General features: G+C 33.1%; 1 protein-coding gene across 9 annotated transcripts in view; it reads right to left on the reverse strand.

Annotated features, from left to right (window-relative positions):
• Nucleotides 1-18427, reverse strand: part of CLOCK (clock circadian regulator) — a 105498-nt gene that overhangs the window by 37310 nt on the left and 49761 nt on the right. For 6 of the 9 annotated variants that reach the window (XM_039845244.1, XM_039845247.1, XM_039845246.1 and 3 more), the window contains 4 exons: nucleotides 16647-16706; nucleotides 12778-12926; nucleotides 9858-9949; nucleotides 4605-4694 (listed from right to left, as the gene is read on the reverse strand). In XM_039845244.1, the coding sequence (XP_039701178.1) occupies nucleotides 4605-4694; nucleotides 9858-9949; nucleotides 12778-12926; nucleotides 16647-16706 (391 nt within the window). The remainder of the gene's footprint in view (nucleotides 1-4604; nucleotides 4695-9857; nucleotides 9950-12777; nucleotides 12927-16646; nucleotides 16707-18427) is intronic. The other 3 variants (XM_039845251.1, XM_039845250.1, XM_039845249.1) reach the window with 1 other exon arrangement.

Below are 18427 nucleotides of genomic sequence, written 5' to 3' on the forward strand. Positions count from 1 at the left end.
GGACTAGCCATAGGCTAAGTGAACAGGAAACTTGACTTTGGTGTTATTTCAATTGTCCGATGTGCCCTATCTTTTTTATTTCATCTTTTCCAGCCATCTATCCTGTATCTCATTGTCAGAAAGCCCTGTGTTAATCTCGCCTCCTAAAAAAAAGAGCAAGTAATATGTCAAACATTATAATCCTTGCTCAAATATGGCTTTAATTATGATTCATTAATCAACAGTAATCTGACCAACAGGTTGCTTACAATGTGGCGGTGGAATCAAAGATGAGTAAGATAGTTCCTATCCTTAAGAATCACTGACAATAAAACTTCAGTGACTTCACATTTTCTACCAAATCTAATCTATTCTAGTTGGTTACTCTAAATTTTTAAACTGCTCTGCGGAATCCTAAGGATACTGAGGTGGTACTTCAAAGACCGTGGAGGGGAAGAATATGGGTCCTTCTCCCATATTCAAAAAAGCAGTTCCATTTTTATTTTTTTATATTTCAAACACTGTTAAGATTTTGTTTGAAGAAAGAGCTCTATGGCTTAAAAACTAAAACCAAAACAAAAAATCAAACAGTAACAAAAGAGAGCCACTGGGGAGGTGGGAGGTGCAAAAAGTGTGTTTTACTATACTCCCTATACAGGCCATACATTTACATTCTTTCTTCTTTTCTCTAGCCCTCAAAGTCCACCTCATGAAGCAGAATATCCTTCCTCTTTCTCTACATATTTGCATCCTCCATCTTTGAAAGACCAGTTCAAATTATTTCCTTCAAAAAAGTATTCTCTTACCACCATAATCCACAGTCAAAATAATAAAATTCTTTTAGTACCTATTACTCATATCATTCATATCTCATAAAAAAATATTTCTGTTAATTCTATTTTAATATCTGTCTTAATACCCAATAGTAAATAAGATGGCCATTCTGCTTCTCCTGACACTTCATAATCTGAAATATCAGTTAGCAGGCAACTAATTAACTAATGTATCAAATTTTCCATTAACCACTACATTTAAAATCTCTAAATGAAAATAATCATCCTTGATATTGCCATACCATCCACTTAGTTTCCAAACACAATTCAAAGGAAAGAAAACAAAACAGCAGCTACCCAGGTCCTTTTCTCTCTCTCAATCATTTTCATGAAGAAGAAATGTAAATCCTGACTTAGTTATATAAAATAAATCAACAGTCTTTCTGTTTTTTTCTACATTAGGTCAATGTGACCATTTGTGAAAATGATTTTTACCAGTTACTTTTGCCTTAGGTAGACAATTGACAGATAACTGCCGTCAAGAGTATCTCTTCCACAGAAAAATGTCAAATATACATTGACTATAACATGTTTTTAAATAACTGTATTCCTTGTGTATAGGCATAAGAAACAAAAATTCTGGCCCTATCAAATAAGCTTTCATAACCATGTAACTATTCAAAAAATTCTAAATTGTATTTTTGCAAACTGCATTTATAGCAGACAAAGATTGTACTGACTTTCTTAAAACACATTTGTGTTTACATTTCCAAACTATCAAGGAGAGTAGAAAAGGCTCATCTAGTATCTTAATGGTGGCACTTTTAGTCCTGGACTCCTTTAAGCTGTAATGTGGTTAATTATCTTCCCTTTATTACTTGGTTAAAAATTTAATATACTCTCTCTGAGGAATACATTTAAGCAAGTGTAAGAATATCAATCTTAAGTTGTAAAATTTTACAAATGTTAAGTTTGCAGAATAAGAGACGAACTTTGTGTCTTGGCAGTTCCACAAAAATGTTGCACTATTAAGTCCAATTCCTCTGTGTTTCATGTTCCTTGCTGATAACATAAAAGGGCTGAGCTAAGGATGTCTAAAATTTCTTCTGGCACTGAGATGGTATGACCCAGTAATTTTGTCACAGAGAGCCAGATCAGGAGGAAAAAAAAGCATATGGTTACCTTACAATCTCAAAATAAATAAAGCATTTATGCCTGATTGTTAGATCCTAATAGGTTAAAATGTGCTTAACTTAATTTCATAAATATGAAGAAAACGTTTTTTTGCAGGATTTATAGTATCAGTTTTATAATTTTATAGTTAGATTTAAATCTTAAATTTAAAAAATTTTAAGTCATACTGACCACTGATTAAGAAGCAAGTATTAATTTCTCAACAGAAATGAATTACATATAAACATAAAGCCAAATTTAGGGATTTGCTAATATTCCTTCCCTTCTGAACAAAAGCGAAAATTCTATTTTAGACAAAATAGGTATATATATTAAAACACAAAGAAAAGGACATCATTATTTCAAACTCTTTGTTTAGTATCTGTTATAGTTTAATTATTGACAAACCAAAACAGAAAATTATACATTTTTTCCTTAGGTGTTTGGATCCTCAATATTTCATTTTCTCTAAAAATGCTTCTGTTTGTTTTCAAACCATCGAATAATATGTCAGCAATGTCAGTGATGTGAAGGAAAATGTCTGTAGTAACTGATAAGCAGCTAAAAAAAATTGTATTAATAAAGAATACTATTAACTCGGTATGGAATGAAATGGGTCTGTTAGATAAGCAGCGATCTCCTCTGCCCAAAAAATTCACCTGCCAGTCTACTACTGCTTTAGCTGACACAAACAGAAAAAAGATGCAGAAGACGTTAATAACAAAAGAAACTGGATATGCGGCATATGAGAATTCTCTGTAATACCTTCTCGATTTTTCTGTAAATCTAAAAACAGTTCTGTATACTTTTATAATTTTATTAACCATGTCACCCCAATAAATAAATAAAATGAAATAAAAACAGTTCTAAAATGGAAAGTTAAAAGAAATACAGGAAGGAATGGGAAGGTGAAGAGGGTTTTCATTGAAGGGGGAATATTAATGATCAAACACTTGGGTCCCAACTAGATTTGTCACATGTTGTCTGTTTCAAAAAGCAATTAACCTCTCCCTCACTAAAGATCTAATACCAATGTGCCATTATGAGGGAATTTTTAAAACAGCCACATCAAATAGCCTACTCATTTTCGTACATTCAACAAGTAATTACTGAATGTCTCTGAGACACTAGCTAGTCCATGTGAATATAAAGTCTCTGCACTTAAGAAGCTTAGACCTACCATAATTATCCAAATAAACAAAAAAATTACAATTCACTGTATGTACTGTCATGATGGCAGTATATATAAGGTAACAGAATAGAGAGGAAGGGCATCTAATTCTGAATGGCATTCAAATAAAGTGCCCAAGCAGCAGGCTTTTAAAAAGTGTGACCATACTGCAAATGATGCTTTGATTACAACTAAATTTTAAAAAAAATTTTTTTAATTAAAAAATTAGTTTCTATAAATACACAACTGAAAAAAAAACCAATACAACTGTATATTGTTTAAAACCTTATAATTACACTTTTACTTAAATTATTTAATCTTATCTTAATCGTATGTTAATCCTATAATGGGTTTCTTTTCCTAGCTTTTTTCAATATGTAAACATATTCCTTAAAGAGTTGCCCAGAAAATTCAGTTAATAGTCTGTCCTTTTCTCTGCCCACATTAGTTTACTTAAATGTTGCTATAATCTCTTTGTTTACTCTCAAACAATTTTTATATGTTGGGCTAATCACCTACTATTTGAGCTTACTGTTAAAGGAAGTCCCTAGAAAAGCAGTAAAGCCAAGTCATTTTCTCTGTGAGCCAAAGAAATTACCAAATTATTTACCACCTGGCTTTCAGTAAGAAATTATCCTTTTAGAATTTGGCCTTTTAAATGCAGAGTCCGTTCTCTATACAAAGTATGAAGTGGCAGAGTAATCAAAGGGAGGAAAATATTGCTTTTCAATTCTCTTGAAAGAGACCTTTATAAAACAAGTTACTTTGTATTATAAATTTTCAAGAGGCAGGCATTTTAAGTGTTATTTTTAAGTCCTTTAGAGTATTTATACCATAAACCACATCTTAGATAAGAACATTATATATTAAATAAAAACTCTGAATTCATAAAAATTGTTAATTGAAGCAGAGCTCCTAGCATAGTGTCTGGCACACAGGAGATGTTCAATAAATTACGTAGAGTAAAACAACACACATAATTAAGGTATTCATCATCCTAATCAAAATTATAACATATAATTCTAATTCTGTATCCTTTCTGTCATATTGATAACAAACTGAATATGGCCATTATCACGTTATCAATTCAAGCCAGAGAGCACAAAAGTTCTGTATCCTTTTTTTCCCGTGTGTCCTTATAAGTCATTCTTTTGAGAAAACTGTGAGTTGTTCTAGCTGCAACAAGCATCTCCACAGAAATTTAATGATTTTCCAGATATTCTCAGTGATTCAGCAACATCGTCACCAGGCTGATTAAAAAGGAAACACTAAAAAGTCAGCATTAGAAAAAAGGGAGCAGTAAGAACAGAGGTTAGATAAAGCGGTCACTGAATATTTAGTTACTACAGATTAGGGAGTCATGATTGACCTGAGAAAACATAGACCTATTTAGAGCTTTCCTCCCCACTCTACTCACTGTACAACACTGCTCTGGAGGTAAACTTCCTAGTGCTTCGGAACATTTAAAACAGACATTAAGAAAGAAGGCACAAGATTTTTATACTTACTGGTAAATGTTCAAGTAATGAAGTTACACTCTCAGACACATATATTATATTTCCATCTGTCATGATTGCTAAAAAAAAACCATCAAGAGCCTGAAATTAAACATAATGGTCAGTTAAATGAAAAGAAAAAGGTATTTTCACATGACAGAAATAAAAATCTAACTTACTAAATGACAAAGGAATTAAAGTGGATATTTCCAGAGCACTGTTGAATTGCTAGCTTTTCTCCTCTACAATACTGTAGCATATAGACCTTTGTGCATTTTTAAATGCTCCTGGGGAAAAAGAATCACTCTATGGCCATCTATTAAACAGCTTGTTTCTAAAAGACAGACTTAATGTTCTACTTTTATCATACACATTTTACCTTTATCTTTATCATATGAATATGGCTTTATTTGAAGATGCTAATATTTCCAAAGCATACATGCCATCAGTAAAATGTCTTCGGCACACAAAAGAACACATTATCACCTTTTGGATAAATTAACAGAGAGGCGTATGACTGAAGCGTAGAGAGATACATGGGGAAAAAAGTGAAAGGAAAATAAAGATGAATACGTAAGCTGAGGTCAGATCATGAAAGGCCTTGAATACCAGGTTAAGACAGTAGAACTTTGTTCCAAAGTAGTATGGAAGCAGTATGTAAAACAAATTTAGAGAAAAAAGAGAATTAAGTTAGAAAAATCTCAGCAGCTTCTGGAACAGTCAGGGAAGTTAATGAGAATCTGAATGAAATTAGGAGCAGTAAGAACAGAGAAGAAAGGACTTAGGGAAGCAGTAAGAAATGCAAAGCTAAGAGTTTAGGAGAGAAGCCAGTACAGGGGATACAATACTTAATAATAAAGCAATCTTGTACTTTATATATTACAAAGTTCTTTTCTTTTTTTTAATGTATTTTTAAAAAATTTTAATTAAGTTTATTGGGGTAACATTAGTTAATACATTATATAATTTTCAGGTCTACATTATTATTTGACATCTGTATATTCTATTGTGTGTTTACCACCCGAAGTCCAGTTTCCTTCAGCTACCATATATTTGATCCTCTTTACCCACTTTACCCTCACCCTAAATTTAACCGCCTTTACCCCATCTAGAGAATCTTAGGCAAAGAAATGACACCTGAAGAAATGAGTTTGCAGAAGATGTGCATACCATAAAAATCCTTGGAACATTATCTACATGTGGAGATAAAGAGAAAGAAAAATACTAGAGAGAATGACAGAGGAGCCAGAAGAATTCAATAGGAGAGAATGAAAAGGCCTGAGAAGGAAGAGGGATGGTTCAGAGTAAAATGAGATCAAACAGGATAAGGAATGAAAAAATGAGAAATGAATCTGGTGACTTTCAAAAGAGTTATGTCAATAAGGAAAGTGAGTCAGACTATAATGAGATTATAGATGAGTAGATGATCAGAATATTATAAACCACTCTTTCAAGAACTTTAGAACTAAAGAAAGGAGAAATGGAAGTTTTAAGGTCAATGGAGGCATTTTTAAAAAAAGTAACAAGTATACTTGCAGGCTGAGAGAAAGGAAGATCCAGTGGAAAAGATGATGAAGATATACATCAGAAACGATATACCAAGAGGAGTTCCTTTTCCCCTATCAAAACAGTTATCACATTAAATTCAGATTTCTTATTTAATTATAGGGCTCGCTCAAGGGATAGCAATCTCTAGTAAGAATCATATGTATCTTCTTCAACACTGTATCTGCAGCACCTAACATATGTAGCAAACAGCAGAAAGAAAATACTTCTACATAATTTATGAACCTGGGAGTTAGAGCGACCTCCCTCTAATTCTAAGTAATTGTTGAAGTATATTGGAGAGAGATTTGGATATGAGAAAGAACTTATTTTGAGTGGATGCCTATCTTCTAGAATGGCTGAGACAAACTCATTCTTGGGTAATGTAGAAGGAAGGGATGAAAACCTTCTAATTTAAGTAAATTCATGAAATTATTTTTACAAAAATACTTTAGTACAATAATGCCAGTGTTATTTCACAAGGAATAAGGTCAAAATGATGTTAAGAACTAGCTTTTCTCATGTGAAGCTAGATTGTGTTATCTTTAAAAGCAAATTAATATTTACTATGATGATCTGTATTTGCTCTTAGGATATTTGCTAGGAGTTGTAGTACAACTTTCTTCTGTGAAGAGAATGAACTGAAATCACAACTCTTAATGATAATCCCACTCCTAGAAGCAGAGCCTGCCCCTTCCTCTTTCAAAGCAGGCAAAGATTAAAGAGAAAACTTTCCACCAGCATCTTGCCAAGTGTCAAGACAAATAAGGATCCAAGGCCCAACTTTTTTTGAGGGGAGGGATGCAATATAACAAACAGGTAGGTGAGTACACCAAAAACTAAAGGGCCCTTGAAGAGGGCCTTGAGGAGGAAGCCCAGAGAGATGCAGAACAGGGAGCAAGACAGAGAAGGATATCCTCACCTCAAAACTGAAAACTGTGACGCTTATCTCTTTTCCACATTGTACGACATAAGGAGAGGGATCATTAGTTAAAACTCCCTGTCTTTCTATTTGATTTACTTGACCCACAATGTAAATCTTTATTGTTAGTGAGTTTGTTTAATGTGGGGAAGACTGGAATGGAAGGGGACAGAATCTCCTTGTGGATCTATATCTAAGATGAGGCTGACATGGTACTAGCACTTCCCTTCCAGATTACTGGAGAGAATTGCCAGCTGCCAAGGGAAAAAACTATATACTAAGAAATGACTTCACATAAAGATGACTTTGCACAAAGATCTGGTCAGGCAAAATTGCCCTGATTTCCTTGACTATTCTATCTCCTCAAGGGTAGCAAGGAATATTCCTCAGACAAGAGAGACAACAGAGGGAGGGAGATATGGCAATGGAGGAATGGAGAGCGATAGCTAACACATAATAAGTTAGAAGTAAATTTTAAGACCTCAGTCTCAGTTCTTCCATTAATTAGCTACCTAACCTTGGACAAGTTATAAAATAAAGAGGCTGTGGTGAATGATCTAATCTCTTCCTACTAGCAGCTCTAACATTCCAAAATATAGGCTACACCTGAAATTTTGTTGAAAATGGTATCTGGACTTCCTATCTGTAATCTGATCAACATGACTAGCCAACAGTAACAAACTAGGTTAACTGGACCCACATTGCAATATATACAAACATTTATATACATCCTTCAATCTTTACTTGTTGTTGTAAGTAATGAAAATAACAAATACACTTGACATACTAAAAATAAATAAATATAACACCTTTCAGGAATGTAATCCTAAAAGCTGTGAGGATAATCATGACAACTAATTTACACTTAAAAACTTTAAATACACTTGTTTTCTCTGCTGAATATTATATATAATGTTATAATCTCTAAAATCGTTGACTTTTTAAAATACTTATCTACATATGTACTACATATGTCTCTGGCAATTAATAAAGATCTGTCCATTGTGAAGAAAAATCTGAAGACAATGCTTTTCTGTTCAGCTTATTAGTGAACAGGTCATTTATCTTCATTAAGGTTATTAATATATGAGTGTAGATATACCAATTTATGAATTTATAAGAAATTTTTCACACCAATAAAGCAAGGTAAGTAGTCAATGATTAACAATCTTATTAAACAATTTCACTGAGAATATAATCATAAAATTAGAGAAATTAAATGAGTTGTTATTTCTTTCCTTTCTCTGTTGTAAACATTAGCTGTGTGCATGCACCTTTCATAAACATATCTAAAGAGATAATTTTAGACAATGTCAAACTACTTCTTAGAAAAAACAACAAAATCAGAAACTATTATTTGGTTTATAACTTAAGTGTCCACTTAATTTAAAGAGCTAATTGCTGGTTACTAAGCTACAAGTTCTGTGCCATGACTAGCTTTCACTAAAAAGTTGTTTCATGAGCAGTAGGAGCATACACAGGGGCTGAGGCCATGGATCAGAGGCTAGTCTACCTGCAATGAATCCCAGCTAAGTTACTGAAATTACTTTAGTCAAATTTCATAATACCTTTGTTCCTTGACTTCCTCCTCTGGAAATAAGAACAGGATACTAATAGTGTCTACTTCATAAGATTACTGAGGATTTACTGAGTTAATATGTGAAACATGCTCAGTTATTTTTCAGATTTTAAGTATATGTTTAAATATATACAACATATTTATATTCCAACACATTTGTATATAGTAACATTTAATATGGTAACATTTCTGCTCTATAAAGAATTAATCTAACAATTAACTGTTCCATCCAAAGTATAAATGGAAAAAACTCATATATTTGCATATACTGTTACTTCAGACTTTAGTCAACATAAAAGACACTTAAGACATGTCCATTACATATACATACACAACACAGATAAATGCTTAAAAAATAGACTCGAACAAAAACGATGAAAGGTGTACATTATATAACAAAATCTTCAGCCCCACCCCAATTGCTTTCTTCTACTCCATGTCTACTTTCGGCTATGTATCTGTTTTTCTTGTCCTTAACTGTTACTGCCAAGTTTTCTACTTACTGTAAGTTTTCAAAGAAACTTGATACTGAACTCTGTACTTTGTGTGAACAGATGATATGTATATTATTCTACATAGGAAACAATTAGAAGTATAAAAGTTTGATAGGTATGAGCGATTTTTGTGGATTTTATAATTACTATATGAAGTATGAAATTTTGCAATTATAAGCAAATATGCTGTTTTCAAAAATAAGTTTGTCGCAGAAGAACATTTACGATTTCCTTTCAAAAGTTTCTACTTAAATTAAGAGTTGCCTTTCAACGTATATTTCATTTGTTTTATATTTTCAACCTATTTATTATCATTTTATGTTGTTTTTAGGTAGGTTTTCATGTATTTAAAAAATCCTATTGTCTAATAGGATACACTTCATAATAATATTTAATATGTGATGAATAATATATATTAGTCATTTGAATTTTGGTAGTGTGGTCTCAGGTAAAGAACTTGGTAGCTATAGTTTTCTGACTTTTATTAAACCTCTCAAAAATTCAGATAATACTAAAAATAAGAAAATTTGGCATTCATTTACCACATAGTACTATTTGCTTGCAATATTTACATCGATTAATTTTAATTGAAGATATAGTTTACTGATTTACACTGAATTAAAACTTTTCAACATTAAATATTGTTAAAATTATATTAAAATGTTACCCTTATGAATTATTTTTTGAGAAAAGTAAAACTTTCCAAAAATTAAATCTGGACATACCTCTAACATTAATTGTGTAAACTCTTCATTACTAAGGAATGTAGGTTTCCAGTCCTGTCGAATTTCACTAGCATCTGACTGTGCAGTGATTTCTGTAAACAGATTATTTGACACATTAGTGGCATAGTCCAATTACATGGTGGGTGCCTAGGGCAGTACAAAAATCCTACAAGTTGCCTTCTCTCTTTCCACTCTAAGATGAGAACCATAGGCAATAACATATATTGGTCTAGGTAGGTATCAAGAGGTCCAGGTTTAGGAATCATGAAATATTTAAGTTAATGTGGCAAGTTATCTTCTTGTATTTGGTCTCTTGGAAATACTAATCTCTTTGGTTTTTCTCTAGGGAGCTGTGACAGCCTGTGTTACTGCAAGGCCTGAGATTTCCTTCCTGCTTGACACAATAACTAACAAGAATCAGAACAAGCGGATCAGATTAAGCATTAGGAAGACATTCTTTTTCCTCTTGTTTTCCTTGCCCTTCAAGTGGTAGAACATAGAGCAGACATAAGGACATAAGCCTGGAGGAAAGAAGCCAAGGAGGTCATTAAGTCTGTTTCTAACAAAGAGGATTTTAGGACTGCTTGCCTACTGCCAGGCAGAAAGGTATCTCCCAGTCTGAGGTGCTCTATTCTTAATTAATCATGGAGACTAAATTAAGATTTGGGGCAAAAACTTTATAGTAATAATCCCAGAGTGATTTTGCTTAGTGTCTCCTTGCATATTCTTAGTGGCAGACAGCTGGTCAAAAAATGGAGATCTCTGGGTTAGGATACACATTTTAACAACATTATTAAGTTTACTTTGCAATGTACTACTTACTAATGGATTTAGTTATGAGAAAGCTATTCATAAATGATCAGACATGAACCATTCAAGTGACAAATGTTTTTCCATTTTCAACTGCAGACATTTTCATTTTTAACTGCAGGAAAAATAAAAATCTACATCATAGATTTTACTCCATAAAATATGCGCTACTTTGCAGTAAAAAGTATGAACTAAGTTGTTTTTTTCTATTACCAGTTACATAAATGTAGCAGTGTCACCCCAAATTTACCATATTAAAAATGCCTGTACTAGCATAATGAAAAGTAACTAAAAAGTCTAGCTACTAATTGTGGAATAGTCATACTTTTCAAATGTACATCAATTATATACATTCAGGAAAAAAAGATTAAAACCCACAAACAAATCCCATCAAGTGTAGTTGACACAGGCTTATTTTATAATTATAATTATATTAAGAATTCCCTTTCAATTTCAGGTAGATTTTATTTTTGTGAGAATTATAGCCAATGTTGAAAACAAAAACAAAAACCCAACCTACTAAATGCCAAAATTAATCCTCAACTGTCAGGGGGAAAAGGATGCATATTATTTCATTTCATTCAACAATCATTTATTGAACTCTTACAATGTCTGAGGGGCTGAGTGTGTTACCTAATAAGGGACGCTAAGGTAGTGAGAATGTTATATGTAGAGGTAAAACATAATGACAATAGTGGCAATAAAAATGAAGACAATGTTGACATATTTAGAGAAGAATCAAGAGAATCTGACTATGATACAGTACTAAGGAAGACAAAAAAAATCCAAGTCTTTTCAGGTTTGAGTCCTAGGAGACTGAAAAATTGGTGGTATAAAAATATAAAAAGGAAAGCTGAGACAAAGAGGTGACTAGAGAAAAAGAAAATGAATTCATTTCTGGATGCACTGAGTTTGAGGATATGCAATAGAAAGATCCAGAAGTTATCTGGAAATAAAAGACTGAAAAGCTTGCATCTCAAAACACAAATTTAGTAGTTTAATAGAGAAAACAGTTGAAGTTATTAAATGAGATAACAAAGGGAATGAGCGTAGAGAAGGCAAGAGAATAAAAGATAAGATCTTGAGAAATGTTACATTTAGAGGACGAAGAAGTAGTTTCAGTAAGGAAGGAGTAAGTGAATGAAGTGCATTATAACAGAGGCCAAGGGGAAAGAAAGCCAGTGGAGGATGCATTAAATTTTCCAGTGTTTCAGACATATAGAAGAGGATGAGGTATAAGAAAAAACTACTGCTTTATTGGTGGCAGAGGAGATGGGGGGTAATGGCATTAGTGCAATGGACAAAAATAATTTCAAGTGGTGGAGCATAAATCAGGCTAGTCGTGTACCACTGAATGAAGTTTTGCAGTTTATTTTGCATCTGAAAAAGGAAATATCCTTTCACAAGTTTTCCATCTATTATCTGTTACCAAAATAATATTCCTTAAAATTTCTTTTCATGACGTCTTTAGTCAAAGTAATTTTCTGATTAAGAAACAATCAATTTTAAAGATAATGTTTATTTCCTAGATATATACTGAAACAATCTTTTTAAAAATGACATATAAGGCCCTCACTATCTGGCTCCTACCTGTCTTTCAAATATGCCCATAACTTTCCAACTCAAACTATGCTCTAGTTACAATGAACTTTCTCTGCTTCTCTTTTGCACATGCTATTTTCTCCATGTGAAATGCTGTTTTTCTTACTAAATCTAAAAAGAAGACTCTGTTGAAAAATCAACTATTTTTAAGCCTTCCCTGCATTCTTTCCTGTATTCTCATAGCAAGTTTAAGGTTTACAAGCACATTACCCCTTATATTATTTGCACTGTAATTAGCTTGTTTGTTTCTCTTGGCTTGAGTTAATTGAGGGCCAGGACTGTTACCCTGCACCACAAGAATCTAGGATATAGCAGGCACTAAATAAATGTCTGTTGAATGAAAGAAAGAACATACCAGGAAGTCTTTTAAAAAGCAACTGATTTCTTTCTCTTAAAAAAGGTTAGGAAGCATCCAATCCTAACCATCACCGCCAAGATTCTATCACATTATGCTTTAATAGAGAGTCTTATTTTTTAAAAAATCCATTTTACAAAGTTAAAAATTTACCTTTATGTTTTCGTAAAAAATCAATGCTCTTCTGCAGAACGGTAGATTTGTCCATCTTTCTAGCATTACCAGGAAGCATGGATCCCAGCTCTTTAATGAGAACATTAAATTGATCTCTACGTTTCTTCTCAGATTTGTTTCTAGATACTCTGATGAAATAAAAAAAGAAGTAGTTTTCAATCTATTTAATTAAACAAATAGTTTAATATAATGCTCAATTTGGATACAACCACACAGTAAGTACTTTTGTCAATGTAGGTGGTAATAAATATTTATCTCCTAGTTTACCAGTAATATACAGTTAATCTGGGCAATAACTTTTCTTCCCAGTTTATCATTAAAGAAAATTCTACAAATTAAGCATCTGGCATACATGTTTTTATGAAAACGCCAAAAAGACAAACTGCATTAAAAATCTCAAGTTTTATTTAATCTAATATTTACCAAGAATTTGTATTTCCTTCATAAGGTTATTATGAATATTACCAAGATACATTTTGCAAAACTACATAAAATGTACATACACAAATTGTTAAAAATTATTGAGTAAGAAAAAGTTATCCATTTGCTGTAAGTTTTAAATTACAAACAGAAATCTAAAAATGAGAATCTCCCTACCCTCAAGCTTACCCACATCTTCTTCCTTTTTAATTCTATATCCTAGCCTCCAACACAGAGCTAAATAATGTTTCCATATCTGTCCCTCCATTAGGCTGTGGGTTCCTTGATACTAAATCTCAAATTTTTTACTCTCAGCATGTAAGCATAAATCTAACATACAGTAAGCATTCAAAATCTATGTGCTAAATGAATAATTACTATATTCTATGTGATACAGTAACCAGTAAACAAACAGCTGCACTAAGACCTCTCTGAGACAAGTAAAAACAGTACAATTATTTATAGGGCAATTAACCATTCTATATCTCTAATTATCTGCTTTGTGAAGTCAGATTTTAGAATTGTTTTTGTTTAAGCAAAGTATACCTCTTTCCCAAAAGGTCAGAGGGTAATTTTATTCTATTTATTTGCTTTTCTGTAAAGAACAAGTATTTATTCTATATTAGTACTAGGAAAAAATACAAATGTATAAATCCCTTAAGAAACATGATAGATATTTACTGATTCCCTTATCAAATAGTGGGTACTTGCTATAATGATAGAGACTATGTTAATAAGGGCTAAGGATACTAGAGAAAGACAAGACCTTTCAAGAAATTTACCTAATTCCTGTGGAAATTCAGGGGAACCAGGGATGGCATTCTAGCGTACTGAGTAGAGTCATGGAGACTGTGTGAGAAATGGATGGTAATAGGGTACGTGCAGGGCATTCTAGGCATAGAAAACTTGTACAAAGATGAAAACCTGTCACAAGCGGTTCAGCATGGTGAATGTGGCTAGTATATAAGCCCAAGTGTACAGTGCCCAAGTACTCTGGAGTTAGGGGGTAGGTGAGAATAATAAGTACTGAAAAAAAAAAAAAAAGGATGAAGTTTTTATGCTACATTAAAGAATTTTAACCCCGAAAGCCATGGGAAGGCACTGAAAGGCTTTAAGAAAAGAAATGACATGAACAGAACTGCTTGTTAATAAGACCGCGCTGGCATAGGACTGATGAAAGGCTCAATGCTTGGCAAAACAAATTCATTTAGCAAATAATACTAAAAACTTACTGTATGCCAAACAAGACTGAAAGTCAGATGACCATTTAAGAAGCAACTGCAATATCCTAGCCTATAAACCATGGCAGTGGCAGTGTTAACAAAGCAATGTGGGTTCGAGGATTAAGAGGCAGAACTATCATTCTTAGTAAATCAGATTTGGTTTGGAGTGGAGAAGCAAAAGAGAAATCTGAGATGATTCCCAAGTTACTGATAATGTGATTTGTTAGTGTGAAATATAACGTGTGATACGGGTTTTGGTGGACAGATGGTTGGGGAGAATTTAGGTCTGGTGAAATGGCCTGACATTTTAAAGGACATACACAAGAAGCATTAGATCTATGTATCTAGTTATATTCCTCTAGAAAAGAGTAAATAAAAAATAAGCATCTGAGAATTAGCATATATGAAATATCTGAACACCTGGATAGGGGGTAAAAATAGCAAATATTTGTTGTATACTTATTTGCCAAGCACTAGTAAATTTTTATGAAATCTCATTTAATTCCTAAGAGGTAGACTTTATCATTATTATTATTTTTTTTTCATTTTACAGGTATGACAACTCAGGCATAAAAAATATGCCTAGAGTCATATAGCTACTAGGAAGTAATAATTCAAATCAGGCATTTTGATTCCAGGGGAAGAAAATAATAGAAATCAAATATCGTTACCAACTCTACCACTGGATCACATCAATTTATGAAAACTTTATTTCCATATCACATTCAGGTTGGACATACATAGCCCTTGGAATGACTTCACTGATAACAGGTCACAGATGTTTAATTTCTCAGATAGGTACAAAACTCCCTTTGTTCTGGGTTCAACACTAAGGTCTTTAACTCATTGTTTTCAGTCAGAGTTCAATGTGGTCCGTTTAACTCTGACAGTATCATTAAGAGGGTCCTTCTCTTTCTCCAGGGTTTTCCACAGCAACAGTACTACTGGTTCCCTAAAAACACGATCAGACCTTCAGAGTCTTTGCAAACAGAACACCCTTAGCTCACTTTATCCATCTATAAACTTGGTCGTTAAGACTGTCCAAGTCAATTCCTTAGAGTTCTGCCTCTTAATTCAGGCAAGATTGATTATTCCCATCTTAGAGACTTTATTTCTACTCTGAAGTATTTTATATGAACTTTCCTCCACTAGACTGAAGACAGGGAGTGTCCTATTTCCTTGAATAAAGTTGCACAGCTTTCCTCAAAATCTTCTTAATTTTAATAATTTGTTAAAGCATTTAGCAATTTATGTGGTTATGAATACTTTTCTTATCCCAGTTCCTTTTATTTTGCTAAATATAGACCTTTAAGAACTATCACTTATTACGTTTATCTTTTGTATCTGTGAGTAATACTACAATACTCTCTACCACTGTCTATGTACCCAGATAGTTCAATGTGGTGAGAAAAAAACAAAGTATTTATTGCTCACTCTGAATGACTACAAACTTGGCTGTAGTGCTATCTGAACCCTCCCCCCTAATACTATAATTAGCTGCCAAGGCTCCTATTTAAGGTCAAGGCCCTCACCATCACCATCATGGTTCTAAATCTCATTCCCTCACCTACTTGATAACACCACTCTAACAATTCTTCCCTCCCTCTATCATCTACTTTCCCTTCTACTGGAGACTGGAGGCATGTCAAAGGACACAGAAGCCAACCCTGAAAGACCTCCCAATGACCAAAGTTGAAACAATTTGAGCAACAAGATAAATGACACCGAAGTACAGCCCAAAGTATAAAATAAATGAATCCATAGAGATATAAATAAATGGGAGAGACAATTTTTTTACAGAATTCCAAATATGTGTAGAGTTGGAGCTTAAGTACCCCCATCCCTACTCTGAAGGTGGGCTACAGTTAATAACTTGCCTCCAAAGACTAGAGTAGGTTAAGGGAAAAACAGTAACTACAATGGTGAATCCAGGCAAACCCTAACCTCAGCTAAGTAATGAAGATTAACATCTCCAGTGACATCACGTAAATACTATGTACCCATAATATGACTTGATCAGATGGGCACATTTACAGGATCATTTTATTTATTAACTGCATACTGATATTCTAAGCTCTTCCACCTGACTACTATATCTAAGTTCTTAGGGCAGATAGCTTTTGGAAATCACTGATTTACTATTTGTTACTATTACAATTACTTATTATTCATCTATTTACTATTTTACGTCTTAAATTGAACTACCTTTTTGCTTTGTCCTTGTCATCTTCTTCCACCAACCCATCAAAAATACTACCATCATCTCTAAAAGAAAAAAGAAAGTGAATAGAGAAAATAAGAGCCAACTCCACAAGCAACAGCAATACTAAAATGACATGTGAATCAAATCAGTTATATCCTAGAGTTTTTGTAGTGAATGCTTAAATTCAAACTCATAACACTAACCTGTTTTCTAATAAATATTATAAAATTAAAGTTTAGTTGTTTTTTGTTATATTTTAAAAGTTTATTACAAATGTGGATTTTAAAACTGCTTACTTTAGCTGTAATATATACATAACACATTAAATTAGAATTTAATTTAATCAGAAGTTAGATATCTTGTTTCAAACTTTTAGTGACCGTGAAACCTATAAAAAGTCAATCTTTTTGCTATTATATAAAATGATTCTCACTTGAAGCTATTTTTAATTATAATAGCATAGTTTATTAGCACTCATATGCCAGGCTCTGTTCTGGGGATGGTTACAGAGCAGTTAACCAGACATATAGGCCACTGCTCTCCTACAGTTTATTTTCTAGCAGAAAGAAATAAATCAACGCAAAAATATACAATAAGTTTTATTTTTTAAAAAAAGGAGTAATGTTTTAGTTGTGGGGTGGTTACTCTGCTCTGAGTGGTTAGGGAAGGACTTGTTGAGGGGGCGACATTTGAGCTAAGATCTAAGTAACAAGAAAAGGTTGATTTGGGGAAGACCTAGGTAAGAACATTCTAGCAAATGAAATCAAGAGCATCGGTGGCTAACCCCTTAACCTGAGGAGCGATATTAAGAAGTTTCAGGTGATTTATGAGATTTTACACGTATTCACTATCAGTCTGTGGCTTATAAAGGCTTATGAAGTACCTGGTGGACCCATTACTGAGATTATCTGTAAATTTTGCATCATAGAGGTCCATGTATGGACTTTTGGAGTTCTAAGTACACACTAAAATTTATGAAAACTTTGGTATGTATATGCATTTTATTGAGGAGAGAGTTCATAACTTTTCCCATACTCGGAGAGATAATGAGCTCATATTAAGAATCACTGCTTTAAGTCTGAACATAGAGATGTCATAACTAGATGTCTTATTGTTTAGAATGGGAATTGGCAATCATTCAGAAGTATAATGCCCAAATCACATTTAATTTCTCAGATGCAGTGAAGAAAAATCCTTTCTGTGGAGAGGACTACACATAGATCCCACCTGAAACTATGGCATAGCCCAAATCAATGGCAGTGGTATAAGCAGGCCTCTCTAAGGAAACTCCTTGCCCCTCAGGTCTTAAGAACTTAATTAATATATTATGTATCTTCACTGTTTATCTCATAGGAAAGGGAGAAGAGCTGCCCCCAGCCGTCAAAAGTCACTTCTATATGTAACTCCAGCTACAAAACTCTTAAAGAATACCCCTGAAAGAATCACACAGTACACTACAATAAAAGCACGGAAACTTTAGTGTCAGACTGACCAACACAGGTCATAATTCCAACTCATTACTTACTGTGTGACCTTAAACACATTATCAACCTCTCTGACCTATAGTTCCCATACCTGTAAAATCTCATAGATTGTGAGGTTAAAGAGTAGGAGCTTAAAAATGTTTCTGTATTTCATCAAGTTTAAGACACCATAACAATGAGACTTGTCAGTATATTTTATGTGCCGCTAAGAAAAAAAAATGTTACCAATTAAACTATAATAAGCCAATTTTAAGATGAATCCCACTGTCAGAGATGTTAAAATGCAAAAAAAAAAAAAA

This window comes from Pteropus medius, unplaced genomic scaffold, assembly GCF_902729225.1.
Source record: "Pteropus medius unplaced genomic scaffold, Ma_sr-lr_union100, whole genome shotgun sequence".
NCBI lineage: Eukaryota > Metazoa > Chordata > Mammalia > Chiroptera > Pteropodidae > Pteropus > Pteropus medius.